Raw genomic sequence first — 15,250 nt, 5'->3', positions numbered from 1 at the left:
AAGCACTTTACCTTGCGATTAATAACGAAAAGCGGCGCTGTCCATTCTAAAATTCTTGTTAAAATCCTATGATCAATATATATATGAGTAGGTATTATCGGTATTTGGCAGAAACGCCGATCGTGACACCGATATTTTCACTGTTTGTTTACGTTTCCATAAAGGCACGGGAAATGCGGGGTGGGGAGGAGGGGAGGAGGGGAGGAGGAGAGGGGTAGGGGACGCGGCACGGCAAAGGGGGAGAGCAATAATTACGGCATACTCACCGACATATCGTGGTCGCGGGATGTGATTCTTTCCTGGGGTAGGCAATCCCGCCCTGCTTGTCCAGGATGTGATCCTATTGGGGATGCTTCCCGTCCCGTGCATGTTGTGGCTCTAGGCGGCAACGCTAGGGAAGTGCCAAGTGACAATAGTGAAATGATCAGGATAATAAACTATTGTGGGCGATTTGCTACTAATAATAATTATATTTGGCGACTTTTAAGAAATATGCACCAGCCCGGGTGTACACGACGTTTGGAGCCGAATCGTATTTGTCGTGGGAGTGTCATCGGCGTGCTCGGGAGGTCCCCAATGACGTCCCCGGGGGCCTGGACGACATCGGCACTACCAGATTTGGACTCAGCGTGCGAGGAAATCCCCGAACACGGTATTTCAGTCGTCCTGGTCGTTCCGAGGTTGACGGTCGGTCGGTCGGTCGGTCGGCCAAACCGTATCTTATTTTGACAGCCCCCTTGGGTCCCCGCGCCGCAAACTACTAAATAGTAAAAAATGAGCATCGGTCAGTATTCGAACCGACAACCATCCGGGTCCCAGGCGCGCGCTCTATTATCTGAGCCAATGCTGATGCTTTGGCATAGGCGAAGCTTATCTCCACCGTGTCTTACACCCCGAAATATATCCGAGATTCGAACCAGAGACCAGATTCATTGCCGGCCCGGACGCTACCGACTTGGCCGAGACGGAACGAAACAGACAGGGCACAACCCAGCCAGAAACGTCGTATCGATATTCCGTCGAATCGACATCGACTTGTCGAAAAATTCATCGTTTCGACGTATTTTTGGACCTCTGGTACGACCAACGACGTCGAAATGACGGCGTTACGACATGCCATTTCTGGCTGGGAACTTTCGGTGCCATCCAGATCTCAGCTGTGACTGACGCCCGAAGACACTTGGCCAGCAGAGCGGGAAAAATGATCGCGGACGGGGTTCGAACTACCGACCATCCCCACGATCTGATAACGATCACGCTTTTAACACGCTCGGCTACCAGCTTGCTCCGCCGGGCCCGAGGTCTGAGCTCGGTCCTGCCTAGCGGGTGACAAAAAGCGACAAAGAAAAAAATTTGCCCCACCCGGGAGTTGATCTTAGGGCCGACAATTTTGGTCCGGGTGAAGCTGCATGCGCGTCATTTTTACCGTTACGAAACTGCCTAGTTTAGCCAATGCAATCTCTCGTGGCGCCTAACTCGTAGGCAACACCTTGCCCGCCGTGCAAGCGTGTACCGCGGGATGGCCTACCCTGAGTCTGGCAGGCGTCGAGCCCGAGCTACGTCGCTTTTCGTAGACAATCGACATGTCCACCGTGTTCTTCCGAGCCGACTGTAGACAAAATACAACAGTCAGCTCGGCGCCGTAAATGCTCACGATTTATTAGATTACGCTGTCGGAGAGTCAAGGTGTGCCCCAGTTGGAGTGATGGAGTGAGAAAATGAGTTTTCCTCGATGTTTGAATGCGGGATTCTGTCAAAGCTGAATGAAAACAAAGAAAATTCGTAATATGTTTTTTACTTTTCATAAAAGTTTTTGGTTTCCCCTATCAACAAAACTCCGTCTGTTAAGGGGGGATCCTAGTGTAGCGGCTCAAAAACAAGGGTATTTTTTGGGATTTAATTGGTGGAAAACGATAACTCTTATTGAAAATCGGTAAAGGCCATTTAATAAAGAGTTCTTTTAACTTTAAAACAGCAAAACGTAAGTCCCGAAATTTTCACTGTAGCCGGAGAAAAGTGGTGTAGAACAGGCCCCCCATTTTACAACTGGGCGCAAGCCCACAGCCCAAACAGTTAATCCCAGGGAGCTAATTTTTTTTGTGGTTGTTCCTAGAACCTGTGGCTATGGTGGGTACTAGGATTTCCAGGATCACAGTAATCCTTCCTACAGAAAAAAAAATCATAACTTTGAAAATTTTCCCTAAATTTTAGTAGTAAAAGTTTAACTTGCACGAAAAAATACTAAAAATCATTTCACCGCAAAAGTTCTAGTACCCACCATAGCCGGGTCCCTTCTGAGTCTAAAAAACTTGGGCTGGACTGTTTCAGACGACCGAGGTGCCCTGGACGCTTGCGCCCGTGACCATGTGTCATGCGCGAAGGGTGCCTCTTCTGCACCACTTTTCTCCGGCTACAATGAAAATATCGGGACTTACGTTTTGCTAATTTAAAGTTAAAAGAACCCTCTATTAAATGGCCTTCACCGATTTTCAAAAGGAGTTATCGTTTTCCACCAATTAAATCCAAAAAATACCCTTGTTTTTGAGCCGCTACACTAGGATCCCCCCTTAACGAACGAATTACGTTGAATATGACACCATTTCATCGGATTTACAAGGAATAACTCACAAAATTGAATGAAATTAAAAAAACAACAACAAATAAACGACCTTAGGGTACAAATTTGTTTTATTTGACATCACCTTTTCTGCTTCCCTTAAGATTACTTACAACTTTCCATCCATTCATTTCATTTACATTCTATATTTAAATAAATCAATATTGAATTTGATGCACGCAAACAACTACTAAATAAAACAGTGCAAAGATTCATGTCTTGTCCCATTGTTGATGTTGATCTCTAACCCATTCAAGCTTTTAACAGCTGATTCAATTTTCTTATGGTTCACAGATTTTATAGTTAAGTATACTTTGTGTAGGGAAATACAGTGGAATCTTCATGAACATGATGTATGATAGTTTTCCAAGAAACTGAGCTATCACATTGGATCATTATCTACACATCTCAAAAAAGTAACAAGGCTATTTCAATGCAATAACATGTTCAGCAACTTATAACAAGACACCAACACAGCAATATACATAAAAAATTAAATTGTCTTGTAGCTCCTGAACAACTTGAAGACTTTCAAATCCAAATTCTACTCAGGAATATTTTCTTTTTTACATATTTCTACAAAATGTTCTCCTCTATCCAGGTAATGCTTGTGTATAATAAAAATAAGGATACAAATGATTAAGTGTTCCAAGATACAGTACAGGCACACCACCCAATGAATACATGCAGGCAGCGTGAAATTGTGGATAAGGATATTTCAAAGCTAATCTTCCAAAGTATCTATTTTTCCTTCTGAATGTTATCATAGACGAACAAAAATAGCTCATAACTGAAAAGAGCACAGTAAAAATAGTTACTTGAATTTCAAGACCTGGTCTTGTATGCCATAGGCGTTCTCCACATGATCCAAGGCCGGGTCTTGAAATACAAGAAACTTTTTTGACCGTGAGGAATAGAAAAAAAACTGGGCAACTGGAATAGAAGAAATACCTTCCACTAAAAAGAGGGCTAGAAGAAAAAGTGAAGCTTCACTGAATGGTTTCAGAAGGTCTGCCCTTTAAAAACTAGAATCAGAAAAAAAAATTGCCTCGTCCAATCGTAAAATTTTGAAGACAATTTGGGCTTTCAAACAAATTTATACTTCAGTAGTGATTGATAAAAGTTGAACTGGAATCATATAAGCTTAAAAACAACAAAATTGTAAACTCTGATAACATGATAAGGATGTTTACCCCTTCAATGGTAGCCCAGAAAGAGGATAAAATGCAAAATGTTAAAAAATAAAAGCACTCAAAATGTTACTTTTAAAAAGTTATAAGTTCTATTTTATTGTAAATCGCTGATCATTCATGACCTGCAGTAATTTTGTACTTCCAATAGTTCACTCCACAAAGCAGTAGCAGTGAGAAAGTTTGCTTGCCATCTTCCCACCTCTTTTTCCAATGCAAAGTATTATGAAGAGTTTCCAAATAGCAAACTAATTCCAGATTACCACAGCTATACTGATCAGTCCAGTTTCAAAATACATTCAATTGCAAAAATATTTCAATAATATGATATTCCAAATAACATTGAAAAGAGACGCTTCAGATGTGTGGTACACGAACAATGCAGCATCTAGCTTCCACAATGAACTTTGGATAACGGTATCCCATCACTCGGGTGACATAAAAAACTTCAGGAGTGGCATTAGATTTTCCACTCTCCAGTGGATTTATTTTCTGCTGTATGATCTGTTAGATCTTATTCTTACAGAAAACTGCAACTTTTCTCAAAAAAGTGTTTAGTTTTTGTGTTGTGTGGAAAAAGTAATAGCACTTCAAAAGTTTTTGTTCTTGTTATATGAATAGGACAACTCCTCAACCAATGAACATTACATCACACCATTCTCTTCGTTTTCAGAGTCGCATGGTCTGCTCCAGTCCACATTTCATTCTACCTCCAAGAAACAAGATAACCATTGCTTTTGTCATAGAAGAAGTTCCTTTCACTAAAAAGTCTTTGCTCATCACTAAAAATAAAATTAAACTCATTTCTTTTAGCCATAGCAAGTCATAATACACAATTGGAGTGGAAAGCTATCTGTTCCAAAATATTTTCTTTTGCATATTCTTAAGCATATCCTCAACAGTTCAGTCTACTCTCAGTCATATGACACAGATCCGAAAAGTGGGTGATCAATGAAAAAGTAAAGGGTTAGTGCAGATACTAAATAGATCCTTGCATTCCACATTCTAAATACATATTGGTGGCAGGGGGGGCTGAGTTTATTTTTTAAATAAGTATATAACTTAGAGTGAAACCTGCATAATGAGAACCTGGATTGTAAGAATACCTCTTATAGAGTAGCTTTTCCAAGTAAAAGAAATTTGTTATATCAAAGTACCTGCTGTACTGTGTTCTAAAAAATACATGGATGTAACATACTGAGACCTTGGTCTCCAGCAACTCTTACTATCCAGGTTTCACCATACCATTGTCAAAGAGACATGATTAAATTAAGAACCAAAAGAAGCCAAAAATTAAACATGCACAACTCAGAAGTTGATCCTCTTGACTGATCCCAAAAGGCAAAAAATTTTGGAAACCACATTGATTCCTTAAAGAAATGAAAGGATTTATAAGCTTAAACAAGGTCAACAACTTTTACATTTAAAAAGATGTAGTAAGCACTTCGGTAGAAAATCATTCATAATCGGCTCTTATGCTGTACATAATAAATATACCACTGATCACAAAAGTCCAAGGTACACAAAATAATTCAATACGTACTTCATACCGAGAAAACTAAAATATCCTAATGTGATTACAACTGACATAAAACAAGTCAAGCATCAAAAATAAACCGTTCAGTTGCATTTACTTCATAGTCAATCTATGTCATTTCATCCTGGACAAAAGATGAAAATTTCAAAACTCAAAATGCAAGGGTAGTATGACAGAATGAAAATATGAAACTAAGGCTCTGTTCAAGAGCTTAAGAGAAAAAGAATCAAGTTTACATGCTCAGATGACATGTACAGAAAACATTTTTTGGAAAACACAAGAATGAATGGCATGTGATAATTTAAATATTGGAAACCCAATTAATCCACACACAGCAGATTTTCAGCTCAAGTAAATTATCACCATCCAAACAAAGTTGGTTTAAAAAATATAAAGCTGTGTATATTACTAATTACAAACAGAACTTTTGCAAAGCAGCTGATAAGGTAAACTTTGCAAATGAAAATTTATAGTAAGTAACTCTTTGGACACTTATAAATTTTTGGTATTAAGGTAATGAGTCGTACAATTAGTTTTTTTTTAAAGAACATGCATCCTCTATTTTCTTTTAGTAAAACCAATCCCACTAAACCAGCTGTGTCTTAAGATGAGAGCAAGAGCCTTCTCACTTCAAAATTGGCAGTGTTCATGCCAGGAAAAGTTTGTTATTTGTGACTTAACCATGGAACGAAAAGAAAACATTCTTCTACATGATGTATTTGTAAAACTGAAAAACTTCCAAGTGAATAACTAATCTTGCACTGTTAAATTCATACAATGCTGCACTCTGTAAACTCTTTGCAATTTGCAACATATTCAGGGGCTACATAGACTACAAAGCATTTCTTTGCAACAGCAGAACTGAAATTGCTAGGGAATACTTTACAAGCTGCAAAGAATGCTGTGCAATTGCAAAGTAAATGCTTTGCAGGGATTTAAGGGGGCATCCTAGTGTATCGGGCTCAAAATAGAGGTGTTTTCGGGAATTTATTTTTAAAAAACTAGAGCTCTCAGAGCAAAACCGATTGCGGGGTTTGATAGCTAGCACTTTAAGCTACAAAATCCATTGTTGACGGTGCCGGTTACCCCTCGGGTAGCGGAGCTATCCCTCATGAGGCAACACGCTGCGGCAATGTCATCTCCTCATGGTGGGCAGTCTGGAGGTCAAGCCGTTGGTTTTAAACAGTCGACCAAAAAAGGAAATTAAACTTTAGGAGTCTGGCTACCGCGTGAACTAGGAGTTTTGCGATAGAGCAAAATTTACTATTTTTTTGAACGCCTCAAACTTTAATGATAAAATTTTGACTGAAAATCTGAATGTTTTCAATTTTTTTCACTGTGAAGGAGGTATCCGAATACGGATATCCTAGTTCACACGATAGAGATACGCGAGAGGAACAACCACGAAAAATCACAACCCGATCGGCCAAGCGGTTTGACCGCTAGAGTGCCCACCAGTTCAAAAAAAGGCGTTTCGAGAAAAATGCCGTTAAAGTTTTGGGATGCCGACGGAACGCTGTGTACTGCTTCACGTCCTACGCTCTTACGGGCAGGAAAATTCGAATTGACGCACCGGACAAAGTGGGCTGTAATCTAGAGACCATAAGGGATTTTTTGAGACCAAAATATTTTTTTCCATTTTTTGAGCCTGCTACACTAGGATGCCCCCTTAACAGTGTGAATAAAATTTGTTTGCGCTACAACACAACTTCAGGAAGCCCATCAAAATCCAATATACATAGCTTTTTTTCTAGTGGGCGAGGAAAAGAAATCAAATTTTCAGATTTAAATTTTAATAACAGTTCAAATGTTGCAGGAATCATTTTAAATTGTTCTCTTGCATCAGTGAACAGCCATATCACAATTACTACACACTCCAATATCCACCTCTAATGAAGAACCAGTTACTTCAAGTTTAACTTCATTGTACTGGCCAATTCACGTCTTTTAACAGCATGTTGACTGTGAAATATCTTTTACAACAAAACTCACCATAACACACCTCTCAAATCACAATCATAAAGTCAATTCCTATTGTAGACTAGTTCAGAGTCATTGCTACTGCATCAAATATATGAGAATATTGTGACCAGATTTCTTGAAAAATTGGAAATTACAGTAAAATTTTCAAAATACAGGGGAACTTCAAATACAGAGAAAATGTATATGAACAAACTTCCAATAATTGCAGAGACTTTAAATGTGCATTTCATTAAAACATGGCCACTGCAATTCATCGGTCAGCAGGCTACAACTGGCCTAGAAAACATATAAAAGCAACTGCAGCTAATGCTGTTGAGTCATTATGCAACGTCATGTCATGTACGTGCACAAGAAACCAATTCCTTTCACAATAGCCATCAAAGGTCAACACTCATTAAACTAATAATATAAAAACAAAATGATTTTCCACCCATATTTTTTTTTCCATTTTACACAACATAATTAAATTTATTAGAGCTAATAGTTATAATAATTATTGTTATTAGACCGACAGGTATATTCATTGTGGATTAATTCATGATTATGAGCAAGCTGATGTGTGATGGGATATTCACTAGCTTGCTCTTTTGTAACACCAGACACACAGCAATACCAGTCCTCAATTTCTGCCTGATCTCCCACCACCTCCACGACCCCTACCACCATGATGGTCCCCACCACGATCCTGAAACATACAAATAACAGGGCTCATTATGCCTATGATCAATCAAGATCAATAATTTTCCCCTGCTCCAAAGCAAAGTGAAAATCCCCCCCCCCCAAAAAAAAAGGAATTTCAATGCAAATGTGTCAGAAGGAAATGGTAAACATCAAGCTTACTCTTAAAACCACCATGTGTGATCTTTGGCTCACCTTGTGATGATGCGGTGGTCCCCGGCCGTCGCGCCCGTCTCTGTCCCCATGTCGATCACGGTCATCTCTGTCACGCCCTCGATCACCACGATCACCACGATCGCGGCGGTCTCCTCGGTCGCCACGATCCCCACGGTCAACTCGGTCACCACGATCCCCGCGGTCACCTCGGTCACCGCGATCACGGTCACCTCTGTCACCACGGTCACCTCTCTCACCACGATCCCCGCGATCACGGTCACGGTCAGAGTCCCTCTCACGGCCATGATCCCTGTCACGGCCGTGGTCCCTCTCACGGCCATGATCCCGCTCCCGGTCTTGACCATGGCCATGGCCGTGACCGTGCGCGTGACCATGTCCATGCCCACCGTGACCACCATGTCCACCATGTCCATGGCCTTGAGGAGACACACCTGAACTAGGAGGCATAACTTTGCGAGAGTCCTCCTCCTCCTGTCTTTTCTCATAATGCACAAAGTCATCAAAGATAGAAGTTGAATGTCGGTACGTGTTCATGATACGTAAAACTTGCCTCCCCTTTTCAAACGGCACTTCCTGGGTATCACGAGAGTTGGTCACTGGCTTGTTCTCATTATTTTCGAGACGGATATGGCGTAACTGGACATTAGGAACGTCTTTCACATAGATCCAGCGTACCCCAAACTGTCCTTTCCACTTGTCTTGGGACCACACAGAACTGGAAGCATTGTAGTCCAACGGCGAAATCATTTGTGCCATACCACAAAAATGACCAGAGCCGTTCACTGAGAAGAATAGTAAAACAATGCCCCCCTCTGCTTCCCTTTCACGATACGCTTCATCCAAACGTTTATTTCCATGTTCAGTAGAACACCAAATTTCGTACTTAATTGACCGATGAATATCATCTTCAGAATAAGACTTAATGACGAAAAACCTTGCACCTTTAGCTGATAGATCGTAGTCCGAAGGGTTATAATTGTTTTTGACACGCAGTTCATCAAGCACAGGATGGTTGGGGGCAGGCACCGAAGCATGTGTATGTTGAGGCATGTTGGGCATGGAGGCCTGTTGAGGGGCCATGTGATGCTGAGGCGGTCCTTGCTGTGGGATAGGGTGATGAAGAATAGCAACTGGGTGGGGATGGGCTGGTACAGGCGCATGTGCATGTCCATGAGCATGGGCATACGTTCCAGGTCCTGGAGGACCCCCAGGCCTTGGTGGACCACCACGAACTGGACCACCATGCCCACCATGCCCAGCGTGACCCCCGTGAGTAGCAGGGCCCCCGGGGCCGCCAGGGCCGCCAGGGCCACCCCATGACGGCCGCACAGCGGCTGGGGGTGGTGCCACGGGAGCTTTAGGGGGTGCAGAGGCTCCATTCTTGCCTTCCCATGTTCCTATGTCCATATTGTGCTTCCCTGGAATCATAGGTGGGGGAGGCATGCCAGGTCCTTTCTTCTTTAGGCCTCCACTTTGGACAGCTGGCTGAGGCTTGGCAGGTTGACTTGCAATTGAGGCCCATGTCATTTTTTTAGGTGCTGACTGCTGAGGCTGACTTTCTTTTGGGATAAGATCCTGAGGTTGAGATTTTAAGTGATCTTTATGATCAGGTACTTTAACATCGCCCAGGCCCAGCCCTTGCATTCCATGTTCTACAGCTTTTACATCTACATTTGCACCATAGGCTATCTCGCTGCGATAATAGTCATCATAGTGAGCTTTTCGAGGCATAGCCCCAGCAGAGTTGCCCCAAGTTGAAAAGTCTCCATTGCTATGGAAATAGTTAAAGCCTGGCTGACCAAACGTTGTATTGAAACCTGTTCCGCCTGTGCTGAACATGCCATCCATTCCATAAGAATCGTGGGCCATCTGTCCTGTGTAGCCCCCCATGAAGGGCATCTGTGCATCTCCATTTGACCATGTTCCATCTCCTACTCCAAAGGCTTGGTATGGAAATGTTGAAGTGCCATAAAAATTGGGCATATAAGGATCTGCCGATCCCATTGATGTTGTTGAGATTGGAGTTGAGTTGTATCCCTGTAAAACAATTTGATCTCATTAGAAAAAAAAATATAATCGGAATCTTAAAAGTTTAGTGCGCAGTGCACATAGCATGCAAAAATAATGAGAAGATGAAGCCAAAATACAAGCACGAAAATAATCACCTGATGATGTTGAGGCCTCCATGAATCAAAGTCTTCATGTTCATTCACGTGCTCCTTAGGCCCATTTGTAACTGGAAATGACAGAATAAAATTAGATTGCAAAATGGGTGACTACTTTTCTATTTTTTAGATTTAACATTGATCAAAAAATCTTGGAATGAAATACTTAAAGATTATGTTTTACTATTTCAAATGGAAAAAAATTATAACATGAATTTGGAATTTATAAAAAAGGAAATTATTGAAATAAGTTCAGATTGATTACACCGTACACACTGCTAATTCTTTTAAAAAAACTGCACCTCATAATTTAGCGAGCTATGCTCATTTAATCCAGTAATCGTCACCCCAAGTTAAACGCAGACTTGGTTCAAGGTAAGAAGATATCATTTCAACAAAGCAATTTACAGGCAACAAACCAACTAACACATGACTTTTGAGAACCCCTTTAGAATCCTTTAACTAATGCCACCGAAACAGAGCGATGAAGAGTACGCCGCAAGTTACGGAAGGAGAGCGGCTACAGCAGCCGACGTCAGAACAGAAACTACATAACCTTGTGGACACTATCAGCGATGTTCTAACAAGATAATAGATACTAGGGGTTTGGCGGATATGAGTTGGCATCAAGATCTCTAGAATGTCGCTTTGGTTATACTGTTTTGACACAGAAATATGAAATATCGGCGCTCGGGTATTCAAAATAACAAGTAGAATAACATCCACTGTACTACACATTACCTTGATTCCCTTGTCCTTTCATCCGCTAGACCCAGCAAAGAGGACATGGAATGAAAAAAACACCGCCAACCGTGAGTAAACAAACAGACGCCACGAAAACAATTAACTATAATATTGTTTTCAATAAAATTCAAAAGGAGAAGAAACCCGTAGCCTACCTGATCTGATACGCCTGCGGACATCACCTATTTTTCACACTTTGCTTCGAATGTTGTGGAAAGTACTTCTTCAATAATGACACCTTAAATTCTTGAGCACAATATCAAGGAATATCTTCAAAGTTACGTAGTTCATATAATATAATTCTAAAAAGTTCAGGCACATTACACTTCACACATACAATGGCGGACAACACAACTTTGCTCAGGGTGGGTGTGTTCTCTTTGGGGGTCTTTCCGGAAATCGGATTGGGCAGGTTAACAAAATTCAGCACTTCACCCCACACGCAAAAGACTTTTTGGATCTCAAGCGCAATGAGAATGATAACTCTGTCATGGAGGCAGTGTGTTCAGAGTACTGTATTTGTTTGTGTCTATCGAACACTTGCTGACACTTGTTTCGAAGGGGGGTTAGGTTGTCCCGTGGTCAGAAAGCAGAACGGCGTACGTGGTCTTTGCTTAAGTCGAAGCACGGCCTTCTGCTAATGGTTCGTTCTCCTGTCAAGCCGGCATGGCGCGAGAGTACGGAGTGGGACGGGGCACTGCACGCTGCAGTAATTTGCCGATTCTAGCAGTCATCACGAGTTTACGCTGAAATTGAAACAGTGGCAACTTTAGGAATGGTAGCGGGAGGCATGCACGCATGTAGCTCTGAAAATACGTGACGTGAGAATGACCGTCACTTACACGGCCGAGGTGGCAACATCCAGTGGATTAGGATGTTTCCTTAAACTTCTCTTTCGGTAATCAATAAAGAGGTTAAGTGATGCAAGGGATGTAAATATAACAATGTGCTCCAGCATGCTTTTATTTTCAGATGGAAAGGCAGCATTTACAAGCTGCTGTGGCCGAATCTTGTATTGTACTCCACACTATATTTCAGTCTAAGTTTGTATTACAGATTTGTCTTGAATCCGATTGACAGAGAGTAGGTACATTAACCTCCCATTTAGTTCCTTAGCCAGGCAGATTGCTTTGTTTTCTACTTTTGAAAACTTTCTGACTCCCGAATCTCCTAGAAATCTGTAAGCCCTGTTCGATGCCTATCGCAGGTGGTTCGAAAGACTGTCGATCCACTGTCAAACGTACGGGGACCTCATCCCCGTGTCGTTCGTCCTTGGCTTCTACGTCTCCCTCGTCATTAAGCGCTGGTGGGATCAGTACGTCAGCATTCCATGGCCTGACAACCTAGCCCTTTTCGTCAGCGCGCTAGTGCACGGACAGGTGAGTAGGACTGACTGACTGAATGCGACCGACCGACCTAAGCTTACCGACCCACCCACCCACACCTATGAGGTATTGCTGATGCTGCAGGACGAGAGAGGCCGGCTGATGCGCCGCACAGTCATGCGCTACGTGAACCTGTCGCTGGTGCTGACGCTGCGCATGGTCAGCCCCCGCGTCAAGATGCGCTTCCCGACCATGGACCACCTGGTCGAGGCCGGGCTGCTGCAAACCAACGAGATGAAAATATTCGAGGACCTGGAGCGCAAGACGAACCATCCCAAGTACTGGATGCCTCTGGTGTGGGCGAGCGGGATCCTGACGCGCGCGCGCAAGGAGAACCGCATCACGAACGACTTCAGCCTCAAGACCCTCATCGACGAGCTCAATATTTTCCGGACGGGTTGCGGCAAGCTGCTCAGCTACGACTGGATCAGCATTCCCCTCGTCTACACGCAGGTGAGTAGGAGGGCGTGAGAGGAGGGAGGGATAGTCGAACAAATCAACCGGTTACAGATGGTTATCCTCTCCAGGTGGTGACCCTGGCCGTCCACTTCTACTTCATCGCCACCCTGATGGGCAACCAGTACCTGGACGTTTCGAAAGGATACGCCAAGCACCAGATCGACTTAGTAGTGCCCTTCTTCACGTTCCTAGAGGTAACATTCATCGCACTCGGTTCACAACCTTTCTGAAGATTATCATAACTGATACCCGATGCATCGAGTTTCTGGTGGCCCTAGTTCTTCTTTTACATGGGGTGGCTGAAAGTAGCCGAGTCCCTCGTCAACCCTTTCGGGGAAGACGACGACGACTTCGAAGTAATGTGGCTCATAGACAGAAACCTGCAGGCAAGTCAACAAAGTCTAGTACAGGTGGACAGGGGAAGAAACCATAAGCGGGTCTAGCCGGCCGCGTGGGCAGCGACATCTGTCCGCACCGGTCAGAGTTAGTCCGATAGTGGGTCACAGATGTCGTACGTGATCGTGGATGAGATGCACGAGGAGCACCCGGAGATGCTGCGGGACGCCTACTGGGACGACGTGGTCCCCTCCGAGCTGCCCTACACGGCCGCCACCAAGCAGTACCAGACCGAGCCGCCCCAGGGCTCCACCAAGAACGTCGAGGTGCCCGTTCACATGGCGGACTTCGTCAAGGACGCCACCCAGGCCGAAGAAGGCGAGGTTCGCAGAATGGCCACAGACGAGCCGCCCTCCTCTGAGGGGCAGGGGGAATCGTGCCCAAACCAGGCGTGACTTTGGGTGGGGTGGAGGGTGGGGGACCAAATATTATGGACCCCCAAAAGGTTCAGGATGATATTTTTACCCCGGGGTACAAAAGTCATTGTGTCTCTGTGGACTCTAATGACCGTCCTTAACCTTTTGGCACCCCAACACTTGGACCCCCCCCCCCCTCCTAAAGTCACGTGGTTTCAGCACGACTCCTAAAACGTTTGTCGCCGTCTCCGCTCGCAGGACAAGGAGACCCCCGTCGGGGACGTGCCGTGGCCCGGGGCGCCGGGGAGGATGCGGCGCTACTCGAGCGCGTCCGTGCACTCGGGACAGTCCGGGCGCGAGGGCGGCCACCGCCGCAGCAGGACCTCCGTGCTGAGCGTCCTCACCAGGGCGTTCCACCGCGAGGACAGCGCCAAGGACCTCGGTAGGCTCTGAAGCTCGGCACAGCTCGAGCAGCACAAAGCCGCTCACGGGCACGCCTGTCTGCGCAGAGGCCAGCGGGCGCAGCAGCGGCGCCTCCCTGCTCAGCAGGGCCAGCCGGGCGCACGGCGCGGGCGCCGGGGTCGCGAGGCAGCAGCAGCACCGGGTGTCGGCCTCGCAGGGCTCCAGCAGGGCCACGCTGGTCGGCAGCGACTTCCAGGTGACGCGACGCACTCCCACGGCCCCACGCCCTCGGACAGGGTCTCCCTATGGGTAACTCACGGCGCTCTGCCACCACCAGGAAGACGTACTCCGCACGTCCGACGTGTCCCTCGCCACGCAGGGGTCCAACTTCGCCCCGGCGGACAACAGGCTGCAGGTAGGCATGGGCCGTCCCGCCGGGCACCGCTGTGCCGCGGGAGCGCCTACCTCCGCGGCGCCCGCCGACACGCCCGGCTCAGCAGGCCAGGCGCGGTTTAAAATCCGGCTTACGGAGGGGGCGATTTGCTCTGTGTTGCCTACTTTCAGGGTTTCTTTAGGACAAATTCCCTACCTACCCTAAGAGGCGACCGGGTGGGGGACGGGGGGATCTCCACTTCGCCCCTTCACCCCTCTTAAAACCGCACCTGCAGCAGGCAGAGAGATATAACGACTGCAATTTTACATTTATTGGAAAATCAACAAATCCCGTCGAAAAATTCCAGTTTGTTGGCCCGGTTCCGGAGGGCTCTGCCGGCGCGGTGGAGAACGCCCTGCTGAACACCGCCCCCTGGCAGACGGTGGCGTCCGCGGACGGCGCCAGGCAGACGGGCAGCGCCCTCATAGCCAGGTTCATTTCACCGGCAGAGGACCCCGACCCTGAGCCCCACGGCGCGGAGCAGCCGAACGCCAGCGTCACCCCTCCGCCCCCGCCTCCCCCTGCCGTCTGCCGGGAGCAAGCCAAGTACCACCTGCTGGCGTAGCTTCCCAGATCTCTCATAACTTATGGACCCTCGAAATATCGATATTGTCTCCCGCAGACAAGCCGCCGTCGAGGCCGCGGTGTTGGGTTCCTCCCCGCCCGTGGACTTCATCACCCTATTCGCCCCGCTCTCGCAGTCCAACGACTTCCCCAGCCCGCCCCCC

General features: G+C 45.5%; 2 protein-coding genes across 2 annotated transcripts; one reads left to right on the top strand and one right to left on the bottom strand.

The window, feature by feature from the left end:
• Positions 1-7,804: 7,804 nt before the first annotated feature.
• On the bottom strand, positions 7,805-11,675 carry LOC113215237 (YTH domain-containing family protein 2). Its single transcript, XM_026434832.2, has 5 exons — positions 11,247-11,675; positions 11,089-11,113; positions 10,348-10,418; positions 8,201-10,219; positions 7,805-8,012 (listed from the first exon to the last, which is right to left on the bottom strand). Exons 1-5 carry the CDS (start codon positions 11,268-11,270, stop codon positions 7,947-7,949), a joined length of 2,205 nt encoding a protein of 734 aa, XP_026290617.1. The 5' UTR covers positions 11,271-11,675; the 3' UTR covers positions 7,805-7,946.
• A 138-nt stretch (positions 11,676-11,813) lies between these two features.
• On the top strand, positions 11,814-14,140 carry LOC113215240 (bestrophin-3-like). The gene is made up of 8 exons (XM_026434836.2): positions 11,814-11,989; positions 12,064-12,174; positions 12,299-12,470; positions 12,561-12,929; positions 13,004-13,129; positions 13,214-13,321; positions 13,442-13,654; positions 13,946-14,140. Exons 1-8 carry the CDS (start codon positions 11,919-11,921, stop codon positions 14,138-14,140), a joined length of 1,365 nt encoding a protein of 454 aa, XP_026290621.2. The 5' UTR covers positions 11,814-11,918.
• The last annotated feature ends 1,110 nt before the right edge of the window (positions 14,141-15,250 follow it).

The sequence above is a fragment of the Frankliniella occidentalis genome, unplaced genomic scaffold (genome assembly GCF_000697945.3).
Source record: "Frankliniella occidentalis isolate FOCC.00 unplaced genomic scaffold, Focc_3.1 Scaffold187, whole genome shotgun sequence".
In the NCBI taxonomy this organism is placed as follows: domain Eukaryota; kingdom Metazoa; phylum Arthropoda; class Insecta; order Thysanoptera; family Thripidae; genus Frankliniella; species Frankliniella occidentalis.
This window is presented reverse-complemented; position numbering and strand designations above follow the sequence as displayed.